The sequence below is a fragment of the Coregonus clupeaformis genome, chromosome 13 (genome assembly GCF_020615455.1).
Source record: "Coregonus clupeaformis isolate EN_2021a chromosome 13, ASM2061545v1, whole genome shotgun sequence".
NCBI classification, from domain to species: Eukaryota; Metazoa; Chordata; class Actinopteri; order Salmoniformes; family Salmonidae; genus Coregonus; species Coregonus clupeaformis.
The window spans coordinates 18,619,385-18,632,414 of record NC_059204.1 but is presented as its reverse complement, the minus strand read 5'-3'; the positions used below and the strand labels follow the sequence as shown (position 1 = coordinate 18,632,414).

General features: G+C 42.2%; 1 protein-coding gene across 4 annotated transcripts; it reads right to left on the bottom strand.

Moving 5' to 3' along the window:
- Positions 1-4,015: 4,015 nt before the first annotated feature.
- LOC121579394 (mitochondrial fission factor homolog B) lies at positions 4,016-9,428 on the bottom strand. Of its 4 annotated transcripts, none has more exons than XM_041893966.2 (8): positions 9,408-9,428; positions 8,214-8,441; positions 7,829-7,962; positions 7,472-7,563; positions 6,644-6,817; positions 5,962-6,036; positions 5,740-5,818; positions 4,016-5,417 (listed from the first exon to the last, which is right to left on the bottom strand). In XM_041893966.2, exons 2-8 carry the CDS (start codon positions 8,422-8,424, stop codon positions 5,286-5,288), a joined length of 897 nt encoding a protein of 298 aa, XP_041749900.1. In that variant the 5' UTR covers positions 8,425-8,441; positions 9,408-9,428; the 3' UTR covers positions 4,016-5,285. The 4 variants fall into 4 exon arrangements, with proteins under 4 accessions (XP_041749900.1, XP_041749899.1, XP_041749898.1 ...); XM_041893965.2 differs by having other exon boundaries at positions 9,111-9,417; XM_041893964.2 differs by having other exon boundaries at positions 8,214-8,438; positions 9,111-9,417.
- Between the last annotated feature and the right edge of the window lie 3,602 nt (positions 9,429-13,030).

The window sequence follows — 13,030 nt, the reverse complement described above, 5'->3', positions numbered from 1 at the left end:
GGTGCCAGGTTTCCTCCAGACATGACGCTTGGCATTCAGGCCAAAGAGTTTAATCTTGGTTTCATCAGACCAGAGAATCTTGTTTCTCATGGTCTGAGAGTCCTTTAGGTGCCTTTTGGCAAACTCCAAGCGGGCTGTCATGTGCCTTTTACTGAAGAGTGGCTTCTGTCTTGCCACTCTACCATAAAGGCCTGATTGGTGGAGTGCTGCAGAGATGGTTGTCCTTCTGGAAGATTCTCCCATCTCCACAGAGGAACTCTGGAGCTCTGTCAGAGTGACCATCGGGTTCTTGGTCACCTCCCTGACCAAGGCCCTTCACCCCCGATTGCTCAGTTTGGCCAGGCGGCCAGCTCTAGGAAGAGTCTTGGTGGTTCCAAACTTCTTCCATTTAAGAATGATGGAGGCCACTGTGTTCTTGGGGACCTTCAATGCTGCAGAAATGTTTTGGTACCCTTCCCCAGATCTGTGTCTTGACACAATCCTGTCTCAGAGCTCTACGGACAATTCCTTTGACCTCATGGCCTGGTTTCTGCTCTGACATACACTGTCAACTGTGGGACCTTATATAGACAGGTGTGTGCCTTTCCAAATCATGTCCAATCAATTGAATTTACCACAAGTGGACTCCAATCACGTTGTAGAAACATCTCAAGAATGATCAATGGAAACAGGATGCACCTGAGCTCAATTTCGAGTCACAGAGCAAAGGGTCTGAATACTTATGTAAATAAGTGATTTTTAGGTTTAATACATTTGCAAACATTTATAAAAACCTGTTTTCGCTTCGTCATTATAGTGTATTGTGTGTAGATTGATGAGGAAAATGTTTCATTTCATCCATTTTAGAATAAGGCTGTAATAGTGTTAGCAGTTGAAATCCAAGCCAGTTTCATAACTGCACATGTCCCTTGCTTTTGACCAAAGGTAACAGAATGAGTTTATCTATAGCTCGTTTTAAAGACAAGGATCATATATATATATATATATATATATATATATATATAAATAATATATCACATCAGCAACTTTTTAACAGTGACTTTGAAATATTCACCCAGATCACAATCAAGGTAGCAGTTGTGAACATTTCCAATCCAAAGCCAAAAATGTGGGACCAAATAAACACTCCACCAGCCGGTCACCTAGGCTTGACCCCACTATCGTCTGTTGTTTCAAAAGTCTATAAGGGGGGCATAAAAAAAAACACACAAAGGTCAACAATGTGTCTCATCAACAAATTGAACTTCCCCTGCTCAAACAAACTGTCCCCTCATATATACATTTCTCCAACCTGGCTGATGCTAGTAGGCCAGTGTTTAAGAAAACTATGTCAGTGTTGTAACTGAATGAAAAGCAAATTTCCAGCACAGGAGGCAATTTCTCCCTGTCTAGTGTCAAGTTGGCTGTCCAGGATAGACAATGGACCCTGGGATTGGAGACTGAACATTGAGGTTGAATGCTTTTATTTTTTTTACTTTGCTGTTACATTTCAGCTGAGGCTCAGGGCCATACTACCGCATTTGGGGCCCCAGGGCACTGACCTCCGGGCATTTATAATGCTATTTTACACATTTGTCATGAGGCTAATAGAAAATGTTGCCGTTTTAAAGCTAATTTCCTGCAATTCTACACTTTTTGCCATGGGGCAGAGAAAAAATTTGCTTTTTTATAGCTTATATCAGGCTTTTGTTCACATTTTGCCATGAGGCTCAGAAAATGTTGCAGTTTTAAAGCGAATTTCCTGCTATTCTATCATATGCTATTTGGGGGGCCCCTGACCTCGTGGGGCCCCAACACCCCAAATGTATTTGTTTTTTGGGGGGATGGGGGACATGTGCCCTGCGTGCCCGTTCGGTAATCTGGCCATGCTTAGGCTCATTTGGATGGCTATCAGTTGCACTTGCTGTTTTACCGTATGTAAATCAAAAATGTTCAATGGTTACATTTTCAGAAGGCCAATGGATTTTAATATTCAACTTATTGGGAGAGCATTAAATGTTCTCTCATGGTGTGACTGACAATCATATAGACATTTCAAAGTCCCCAATATCAGGTAATGTACCAGCATGCACCTGAAGCTTCAGAAGATGTCGTTTATACTTACATTAATTCAACTCTTAAAGCAAAGGTGTTCCACTTAAAATCTGTTCTGATAGCGACTCTTTGTTGTCCCACTCGAAGGCCAGTCCTTGAGTCTTGCTTCAAATTTCAACCCTAAATCATAAGGCCCTCTGTGTTCTGAGCCAGGAGCGGAAAAATATGTGCTGTTAAACAACAGACGATTTCACAAGTTCTCTCATGTTACAAGTGTTTAACATTTACATGTTTATGTCACAATGTGCGCAGTAAGTGCCTGCAGACCTGCCATATCAGTGTGGTGATGGGAATTATTCTCATCCAACTTTGTATTAACGTTTGTGGTCAATCAAGTTGCAGATAGTTGGTGAGTTTACCAGTACCATCTTTAAAGATTCTAGTATTTCGGTCCATTTTCACAAAGTCCATACAACAGACGCTGCTGTAAAATCGCCATTCATGTTTAATTAAATTGTAATTCTAATCAAGATTCTGGTTTTTACAAAAATCATCTCATGCCGTTTCTATTTGTGGTTTCACTTTGATGTACTCCTGACAATGTTCCAAATGTTTCAAGTGAGTTCTCTTGGTTTAGAATTAATTTAATTTTTTTGATAAATAAATATACAATGCGACTCATGTTTGTTCTGTGCATTATGCTCTATTGTAATGTACACTACACATTTATTTTAATTGGGTGGTCTAGACTATCTAAGATAAGGTTCAAGCAGTTGAAACACCCAACAGACAACACATACCTCACTCAACATAATATAAAATCTAATTTATTAAATACATGTACAAGAAAAGCCAGTGCAACTTTGAAAATGGAAAAAGAAATCCCATGCAATAAATGAGTGCAACATTTACATTCATTGTGATTAACATCATTTGACTTCTGTGAAAAACATGACTGCATATATAATTTCATTGGATAAACTTGTTAAGTTTCAAGCCATTGAGGCAACCGACTTCAAAGCACTTCATATCGCAGGCATTCAAAAGCAGACACACAAGTCTCACTGATGTCTTGATTAAATATACACTACATGACCAAGTATGTGGCCACCTGCTCGTCGAACATCTCAATCCAAAATCATGGCCATTAATATGGAGTTGGTCCCCCCTTTGCTGCCATAACAGCCTCCACTCTTCTGGGAAGGCTTTCCACTAGATGTTGGAACATTGCTGCGTGGACATTCTTCCATTCGGCCACAAGAGCATTAGAGAAGTCGGGCACAGATGTTGGGCGATTAAGCCTGGCTCGAAGCCGGCGTTCCAATTCATTCCAAAGATGTTCGATGGGGTTGAGGTCAGGGCTCTATGCAGGCCAGTCAAGTTCTTCCACACCGATCTTGACAAACCATTTCTGTATGGACCTCGCTTTCCTGAAACAGGAAAGGGCCTTCCCCAAACTGTTGCCACGAAGATGGAAGCATAGAATCATCTAGAATGTCATTGTATGCTGTAGCGTTAAGATTTCCCTTCACTGGAACTAAGGGGCCTAGCCCAAACCATGAAAAACAGCCCCAGAATATTACTCCTCCTCCACCAAACTTTACAGTTGGCACTAAGCAGTCGGGCAGGTAGCATTCTCCTGGCATTCGCCAAACCTAGATTCGTCTGTCGGTCTGCCAGATGGTGAAGTGTGATTCATCACTCCAGAGAACGCGTTTCCACTGCTCCAGATTCCAATGGCGGCGAGCTTTACATCACATCAGCCGACGCTTTGCATTGCGCATGGTGATCTTAGGCTTGTGTGCGGCTGCTCGGCCATGGAAACCCATTTCATGAAGCTCCCGATTAACAGTTCTTGTGCTGACGTTGCTTCCAGAGGCAGTTTGGAACTCAGTAGTGAGTGTTGCAACAGAACGTGTCCTCGGTTTGTTTGTCTATGGAGATTGCATGGGTGTGTGCTCAATTCTATACACCTGTCAGCAACCGGTGTTGCTGAAATAGCGCGAATCCACTAATTTGTAGGGGTGTCCACATACTTTTGTATATATAGTGTAGGTCTTACAGAAGGACCTTTACCTATGTACTGTCTGCAACTGATTACACTTTAGGTCTGAAGAGTTCCAAGTAAATCATGCCATAATAGTATACTAGATACTTAAAACCAGTTACCAACTGTGGGAAGAGACTACCAACTACATTGAAATGTTAAACGTTTGTACAAGTTGTGTTTTGACAGACCTATGATGTGAATCTGATTATCCAACTTAGCCACCAGAATGTAGCAGTAACACCATCATTTCCTATCACCTCCTCCAGCCGTGGTAAACACTAGCTGTCCAGGTCACAGAGACGGCCAAAACTTTATGCAAACATGACATGGATCAATCCCTGACTATGTTGAAATTGTCCGGCCTCCACCTTGACAATACATTTAGTCCATTTTTGTGACTTATGCACACCTCTAACTCTTCAACACTCTCATTCTATCCTCAGTCCTAAGGCCCTACTTAAAGGGGAAGTTCACAGATTTTTACATGTGGCCTTATTTTCACTTTCTGTGCTTGTAGTTGATCCCCCAAACTGTTTTATTTTTAATATATAGTTTTGTTTCGTTAGATTAAATTGGCTGTCACATATCACATCAAAATCTAAATTATGTTTCTGCTCTCAATTTTTATTTATTTATTCCACTGTCCTAATAAATCCATATTGTTGTAGTAAACAGAACCATTCAAACATGGATTTATGGCACAGTGGACTTTTGAAAAACTAAATTGAGTAAAGAGATATCATTCAGAATGGGATTCTTATGTAATGTGGAGTGTTTTAGAGTTTTCTAATATGCTTTAGACATATTTGGATATTGCATTATAGTCAATGGCAAGTGATGACAACCAATTTTCTCTGTAAGGAAACAAAATATTTAAAAAAGGTTTGGGAATCAACTAGAAGAACAGAAAGAGTGAAAATAAGGCCACATGTAAAAACGTTCCCTACTTAACAGTGGTCCAAACAGCTTCCTTTCCTCCCCTGGCCTTGAAAGAAAGGAGATGAGGGAAGAGATGTCATTTTAAACGATAGGTGCTCAGCATCTAACACCAACATGTGTGTGTAAATAAGTGCACTGGAATACCCAGCTGAGTGGATGTGTAATGCAGAGTTGAGCAAAGTAGCTTGTTGGAGTGGACTTAGTTGGAGTGGACTTAGGGTTGTAGTGCAGATGAGTGGACTGTTTGAACGACGTGTGTCTGTTATCTGCGTATCCAGAGCCATCCGTTGAGCAGGCAGGCAGAAAGGAGCAGGGAGAAGAGCACCAGCTCCGTCTGTCTGCATTCAGCGTTCTGCCTCTCCAGACCCGCCAGACGACGACTCATCTTCACCACCTGGACACGAGAGAGAAAGGTGCTGATCTGTTATACTGTAAGTAACCGGTTATTTTTACACAGCATTTGTCGTAGTGTAAAGATGGTCTCGATTTCTGAGCCTGAGAAGGCTTGTGTTTGAGAAAGGACAACTTACATAAATACAACATACAAGTCTCCATAACACAAGCAATATTAGTGACTCAACAATGGCCAGAAGAAAATATATAAGATATGGCTTCTGGCTCCATCTACTGGTTAAACACTGGCTACACAACCTGGCAGCATAGACAGAACCAGAGTAAGGCCACACTAACAGTAAAGGGGTAATTAGCCTGCTTACTTGTCTCCTGAGTACGACGAACTCCACAGCTGCTGCACTTCCCTCATCATCTGGGCTCATCCAGGTGTCCTGCATGGCACTGCCAACCACACACACAGGGATACATGTAAATGGAGCATGTGCACACACCACACTTAAATGCTTTAGGCTTCTGAAATTTGTGTTTCTTCAAACCCCAGGAACACGCCCAATAACAGGAAATGGTGTGCCAGAACATGTCACCTTTTCCTGGCTGGTTTGACGTATGCAGGGGTTGCTTCGACCACAGCAGTTGTTGGGTGTTCAGGATAGCTGAACCTTTAAACCAGGGAGAGATCACAGTCTACAAAGGGGCCTTCAACACAAGGCAGAGGAACAACAGGGAGGGATCCAGAAAGAGGAAAAAGCAACCAGAGGACAACGAAGCCAGCATAAAGCAGTAGTAGGATGAAGTTGCCCCATGGATGCTGATCTAAGGTCAGTTTTCCATTGTTGTCTGTAAAGGTTAGGATTAGGGGAGGGTGAGCTGATCCAATATCTGTGCCTACTGGCAACTTCTACACGAAGCAAGAGCAAAGCAGGGAGAAGTGACAAGCAGAGTTTAGAGTGCTTCGGGACAGTTCATCAAGGTAAAAGGTTAGTCAGCAATTGATTAACACTATGATTCAGCAGAAGTTGTGAGTAATGGAAGTGATCATGAAGAAAATAATTTATCCTTATCTCGAAGCAAAGGCTTTGAGACAGAATCTATATCTTGAAGCAAAAGCCTGGCAGAGAACATTTGAATTAGTAGTGTAAGGACAGACATGCAAGCCCAAGCAAGGAAGGAATGGAAGGAGGTTAGGTGCCATTTGTTAAGATTTAGGAGTGGGTAGGCAGGGGTCACTCATGACGGAGAAGGTAGAATTTGCCCCTAGCACCTAACCTGTATTTCTGAGCGACAGTCTGCAGGAGGCGCTGTGAGGCCTGCTGGCCCAGTTCCTTGGCGGCCTGTAGCATGGTCGTTGGGGACAGGAGGCTGGGTGGGATGGCAGGGAGCCCCAGGGGCATGGGCAGGGGGTTTGCAGCAGAGGAGCATTGAGGGGGGCGTCCTGCACCACTATAACAGGCACGAGGGAGGGGTTGGATAGGGTCACCAAAAAAGACAGAGGTTAGACCGAGAGGGGCACAACTGTTACCAAGCATAGTGACAAGCCACATAACTTCAACTGACTCACATTACTTTGACTGTCTGCCTGGCTTCACGTTGCCTCGAATATAACCTACACGTAAGGAGAGGCTAGAGATCAGAGGAACCAATGTTTGTCTCCCTCTGCTGGAAACAGCTCAAAAGGCGGAGGACATAGCTGTATGGGCCTGAGGCAGCGCAAAGTCAATAGAATTTAGTGTCCCAAGCCGACAATGCAACTTTTCCTTTGTGTCTTTCTGAAAGGTTCCAGGCTTGAACGGGCAGGCAAGCTTTGTGTTGAAAGACTGAACAAGGGTAAAAGTAATGCTACTATGCTTACATACGGCCAAGTTGTTTCATACACAAGGTGACAAAAACCAACAAAGTTATGTTTTAAAGTAATGTGTTCTGAAAACATTCAGCACCATATGTGTTTTGGGAGCTTTTTTTTTCTCAGCTTCTGAGAAAGCGTTAGACATGTAACCCCCTCGCTGGTCCAAGGAAAGAGCTGGATTGCTATGGTGACAATCATAGGCTTCACCAAAGGATTTAAGAAGTGTTTAATCCAATGTGTCTTGTACTTACAAGGTGGGGGTGTGCTGTGCCTGTTTGGAGGTGGGGGTGCCAGGGTCGCTCCTGCCAAAAGCCTGGTCGCTGTAGGACCTCCGCAGGGGACTCTGTCACAGGAAAGAGAAAGAGTAATATAAGTTAGATGGTGAGGGTAGGACCAGATGGACGCTGCTTGGAATGTTTCAATGCAGGTGGTGCATGCATATTGAATCAATTAAACAGCTCTCCCTAAGCATGACTCTGAACACTTTGAAAAATGATACTGAGAGCAATGGCTTGACACTGCATGCATCAGTCACATGCAGTCACTGATCCAATTATTGTCAGACAACGTATTCCCGAAGATAAAGTCCAGTCTGCAGTCTCACATACCTGCACTGGTTCCCTCATGTAGGGGTCTCTGTCCCAGGCACCTTGCTGCTGTGCCTCCCATGCAGGCCCCAGGGGGAGGGCTGAGTTGTGCTTGGATGGCGTGAACAGTGGACGGGGGCTCATGTCCGGGGCATCTATTAGTAAGTCAAAGATATCAGAACACTGAGATATGATAGGAACTCACACACAGATCCCATGACTGCTCCGAATCTCAAATCTTGAGAAAATCTAAAGAGCTTTCATGACCAGCATTGTAAAGTGGCTAAAGGAGTTCTTCTGACCCGTCTCCGTTCTATTCCAACTCTACTTCTAACTTAAACCACATAAAATGCCTCCCGTTTTGTCTTCATCAATAGGCCTACCTCCAGACCTGCCATGCACCCACCTGTGAGAGACAACCTGTCTGGGATGTGCATGCTGTAGGAAGCGGAACGCTCAGCACGCCCCTGCCTTGCCTCTTCCCCTCCCTGTCCCATGCCTGGCCCCACTCTCAGCCGGTCCGGGACACGCATATTCTGGTTGATGGCCTCAGAGAAGACGGGGTCACGGCCGCCACGCACCTGGAAAACGTCACCCCGAAACCCTGAAAAGGCCATGGTAGCACTGGCAGCTGCTGTGGTAAGTAAAAAATGTGTTACAACTTCTGAAATCACAGTGCATCTTTGACAAGACTATACTACCCCTGTAAGACTATAGTTGGATGGAGTTAGCTAGCTGATTAGGCAACAGGATTAGTCAAATTTGAGTAGGTTGGCTTTCCTGCAGTGTGGATTAGCTGTAACTATCACTTAATCTAGGGGCATGTCGGGACAATGCAGATGGCAGGCAGCTCAATTCAATTAGATGATGTGAGAATTGCGTAGCTAGGTGGCTAGGTACTAAACACTACTAGGTATTGAATTTGAGTTCTAGTTCATACAACAAAGTATTTATGTCTGGATAACTATGGCTGAAGACAATTGTTGTAGTTAGTAAAAATAACTGTGAGAAAAACTCATGACAACCTAAGTAGCTAGCTAAGTCAACACAAGTTGGTTATGGTAAACCAGTGTTGGCATATTGGTGGCCAGTTAGCCATCTAGCCTGAAAGAGCTGTCAACTAGCTACCTAGCTAAAGTTACTTGTTGCATTCAAACACCAAGGGCTATAGCTACCAAAGGCTAACGCGGTAGCTAGCTAAATCTGTTTTCCATCATCATGCTTTGATCATTATCTTGTTGTCATCACACTTTCTACATAAAAATAATCAAAATAGATATAGCTAGCTAGAAAGATGACTGACCTGAGGAGTAACTTGCAGGTCAGAGCTCCTTGGCCAGCTAAGCTGGCTAGCTAGTAGCTTTAGTCGCTAGCTTATCAGTTAGCATGCGAGCTGGTAGCTAAAGTTAACTAGCTGGAGTAAATCTGATAGCCAAATGAGGTCAAATTGGTCAACTAAGTTATCACGAAGTTGTCTGCAACAATGTTGACATTATCTATAACAACAACGTAGCTACACAGTTTATAAACACAAACTCTGTATCTAGCTACCTAAACTTTATAAAGTTGACATTAGCTAGATAGCAGCTACCCTACTAACCTTCCCCACTGCGAAGCGCTGCAAAAATGTTGACAATAGACCGCCCCTTTCGCTGGGGTTGACGCACGCAACCGTCTATGATTGGTGGATTAGGGACATTGACCTGTCATCAGATATCCATTCAACCAACTCAAACATTATAGATATTATAAGAATCTTTGTTGAGATAAAAGTTTACTTTATGTAACGGTGAATGGTCTTCAATGATCCAGTGAGATTGTAAACTAGGCCTGCCAACTATTTCAAATGGCCATTTTATTCAACAGCAAATATGAGACAAATGGCCATTTGCATCAGTGAACTTTCAGGTGTAATAACTTTACATTTCCAGAGTAAAAATGTGTCTTCAATAAACCGATTGTGAACTATTCGAAATTGAAAAAAAAGTATGAAAATGTATGCACTCACTACTCACTCTGGATAGGAGCATCAGCTAAATGACTACAATTTTAAAATGTATTCAACAGCAATCCATCTGGGCAAATAATGTCATTTTTATTGCATGAAAAGACAAATCAATATCAGTATTCAATGTTAAAGAATGAAAATAAAAAACACAGAAATAACAACAACGGGGTAAGACATTTTGAAAAAATAATAACACAGTTCTTTATAGTCTTACAGCAGGAAATGTTGTAAGAAGTAATAAGGTGTAGAAAGGTATATCTTGAAGAAAATGTGTGTGCTTGCTTCAGCTGTAGTATGTAGTTTAGTATTGGGAATAACAGTAGTAGTTTCAGCAAGCACATTAATTATTACCATATTATTACTTATTTATTTCCTGCTATGAGGGTCAGGTGCCACCAACCTTTCTTTCCAATCCCTTACAGTTAAAACATTAATCTACATCAGTAGAGGCTCCTCAGAGGAGGAAGGAGAGGAGCATCCTCCTCAGTGAATTTCGTTTTTTTTATATAGTGAAACATTAAAAATGTTATCCTTTTTAGATAAAACTATACTAAATCTATTCAAATGTCACCAAATAATCGATTAAAACACACTGTTTTGCAATGAAGGTCTACAGTAGCCTCAACAGCCCTCTGTAGGGTCTCACAATGGTGTAGCCGGAGGAACATTGACTTCAATACAAAACCTAGGAGGCTCGTGTTTCTCACCCCCTTCCATAGACTTACACAGTAATTATGACAACTTCCGGAGGACGTCCTCCAACCTATCAGAGCTCTTGCAGCATGAACTGACATGTTGTCCACCCAATCAAAGGATCAGAGAATTAATCTAGTACTGAAAGCATAAACTACAGCTAGCTAGCACTGCAGTGCATAAAATGTGGTGAATAGTTGACTCAAAAAGAGAGAAAGACAATAGTTGAACAGTTCTGAACAAATTAATTTCTTCAAAAATGAAGGAGAAGCAAGAGAGAGAGCGAGAGCTAGCTATATTTTGCTGTATTTTTTTTTCACTTTCACTTACTTAGCTAGTAAATTCAGCTAGCTCGTTTATCCTACTCAAACACCCGGCTCAAACAGAGAGGGATGCTATGTTAGCTAGCTGGCTATGGCTATCCAATACTGGAACTCTTCCAAGTCAAGATAAGTGTAACAGTGTTGCTTCCGTCCCTCTCCTCGCAACTACCTGGGCTTGAACCAGGGACCCTCTGCACACATCGACAACAGTCACCCTCGAAGCACCGTTACCCGTCGCTCCACAAAAGCAGCGGCTCTTGCAGAGCAAGGGAAACAACTACTTCAAGGTCTCAGAGCGAGTGACGTCACCGATTGAAATGCTACTAGCGCGCACCGCTAACTAGCTAGCCATTTCACACCGGTTACATAAGCTTTTGGTTTTATTAATTTATTACCACCGGGGCCTGCCAGTGTAACTGCTAAACTGGTTGCTGCTGACTGTACACTGTACTGCATGATTGTATCAGGTTTACTAACGCGTTAGTTCTAGTAGCCATGTTGACTATGATGTTAATATGGTGACAACGGTGTAGGCTGTGTGTAGTGGTTAGCGGTTATGATATGAAGGTTTGGCTTGGAAAGGCTTTTTCGCCTGGTCACAGACAGCTGATGTGTTGTGCACTGAAGTCCACAAGTGAAGGGAAAAGATGGGAGGAGGAGAGCGCATAGATGTGAGAAGGAATTATACAATGATCAAAGGGATCATGCTGTTTGTATGCTATGAAAGTGATTCTGTTGAAAAACGTTTCTTAAACGGAAGCAAACAGAACAAAACGGGGATAAACATACCTGAATTTGTCCAATAGGAACTCTTGTTTGCAACTGTTGGACTAATGATTACACCCTAGATCAGCTAGGTGGTGTGCAAGGCCCTACTGAATGTGTCTTTCGACCTGTACACCTAAGTTGCAAATGTGAGTATCAGTAGTAGCCTAAACCTATCGACGTTACATTGAGCTGGGTGAATAGAATGTGAATGACAGTCATCCAATATGCTGTAATAGAAATAAGGTCATGCTCCTAAAAAAATATTTGTCCTCCCTCATCTTAAAGGGCACCGACCGCCACTGATCTACATTGAACGCAGCTAAGGAACTCCATATTTATCTCCAAGACTGAAGTTGGATTGGAACACTGGAAACTGAGTCACACCCTTCAATTTTGGAGGCAGTGCCTCTGAGCAGACTCCTCACAGTGTGGCTCTAGATACAGACAGTGACGTGGAGACATATTTCGGGATATATTGTCAATATATATATTGTCAAATATGTGAGTCATTGAAAGTGTCCGAGTATGAGGACTTGTGGTGTTGTTTTCGGCAAGATTAACATTTTACCTGAGAAAACTTTGTGGACATTCCTGTTTCTGCTTTCTTGTGTGCTGCTCAATTTGAAGGCATCCATTACCTTTGGCTCACCTGTGTTGCTAAATCTCGCGCCACCACCTGAGACTAGTGCAGAAGTAGGTTATGCAAATTTGCCGAAAAATCCTAAATTATGCCAAGGACTGGCTGTCACTGTTCAGTGTAATAAATTACATTCAATTATTTGATTAAGGCATTCACTGTTCTTTCATCACACGCACAGTTACTATGGAGTTGGTCTGATTCATCTGGCTGTAATACACAATTAATTGGTAGATACAGCCTGAAACTAATGCCTGCAAAATTGTGTAAATGTTTCTTAAAAGCCATTCTGGCTTGAATAAAATTACATTTAAACTTAATCTACTAGTCTGTGTGGTTTATCCTCCAGCTGCTCGAAATTTGAGACAGAATATCCACAGAAAAGTATTGTTTACCCAACTTTTTACAGAGCTGGTAGGTATTTGATTCAGTGTGGCACCAAGGTAAAATTAGTTTGATATTGGACATTCGGTTTTCTCTCGTCAATAGCTATGAACCAAGCATGCCATGACAATGAAAATAGTATATTCTGAATCAGGAGAGTATGTAGAACAATCAACATGTTTTTTATTCGGATTTCAATGTTCCAAAAAATCTACAATTCCACACTAAATAAAAGTGTTGATTGTTCTCCACCCTCCACTGATTCAGAATATATACTTTAATTGTCATGGCATGCTTTACACGATTTTGCAGGCATTCGTTTCAGGCTGTATATACCAATTAATGATGTATTACAGCCTGATTAATCAGACTACTATGGAGTGTGCTTCCCTCACTGCTTGGATAGCTCT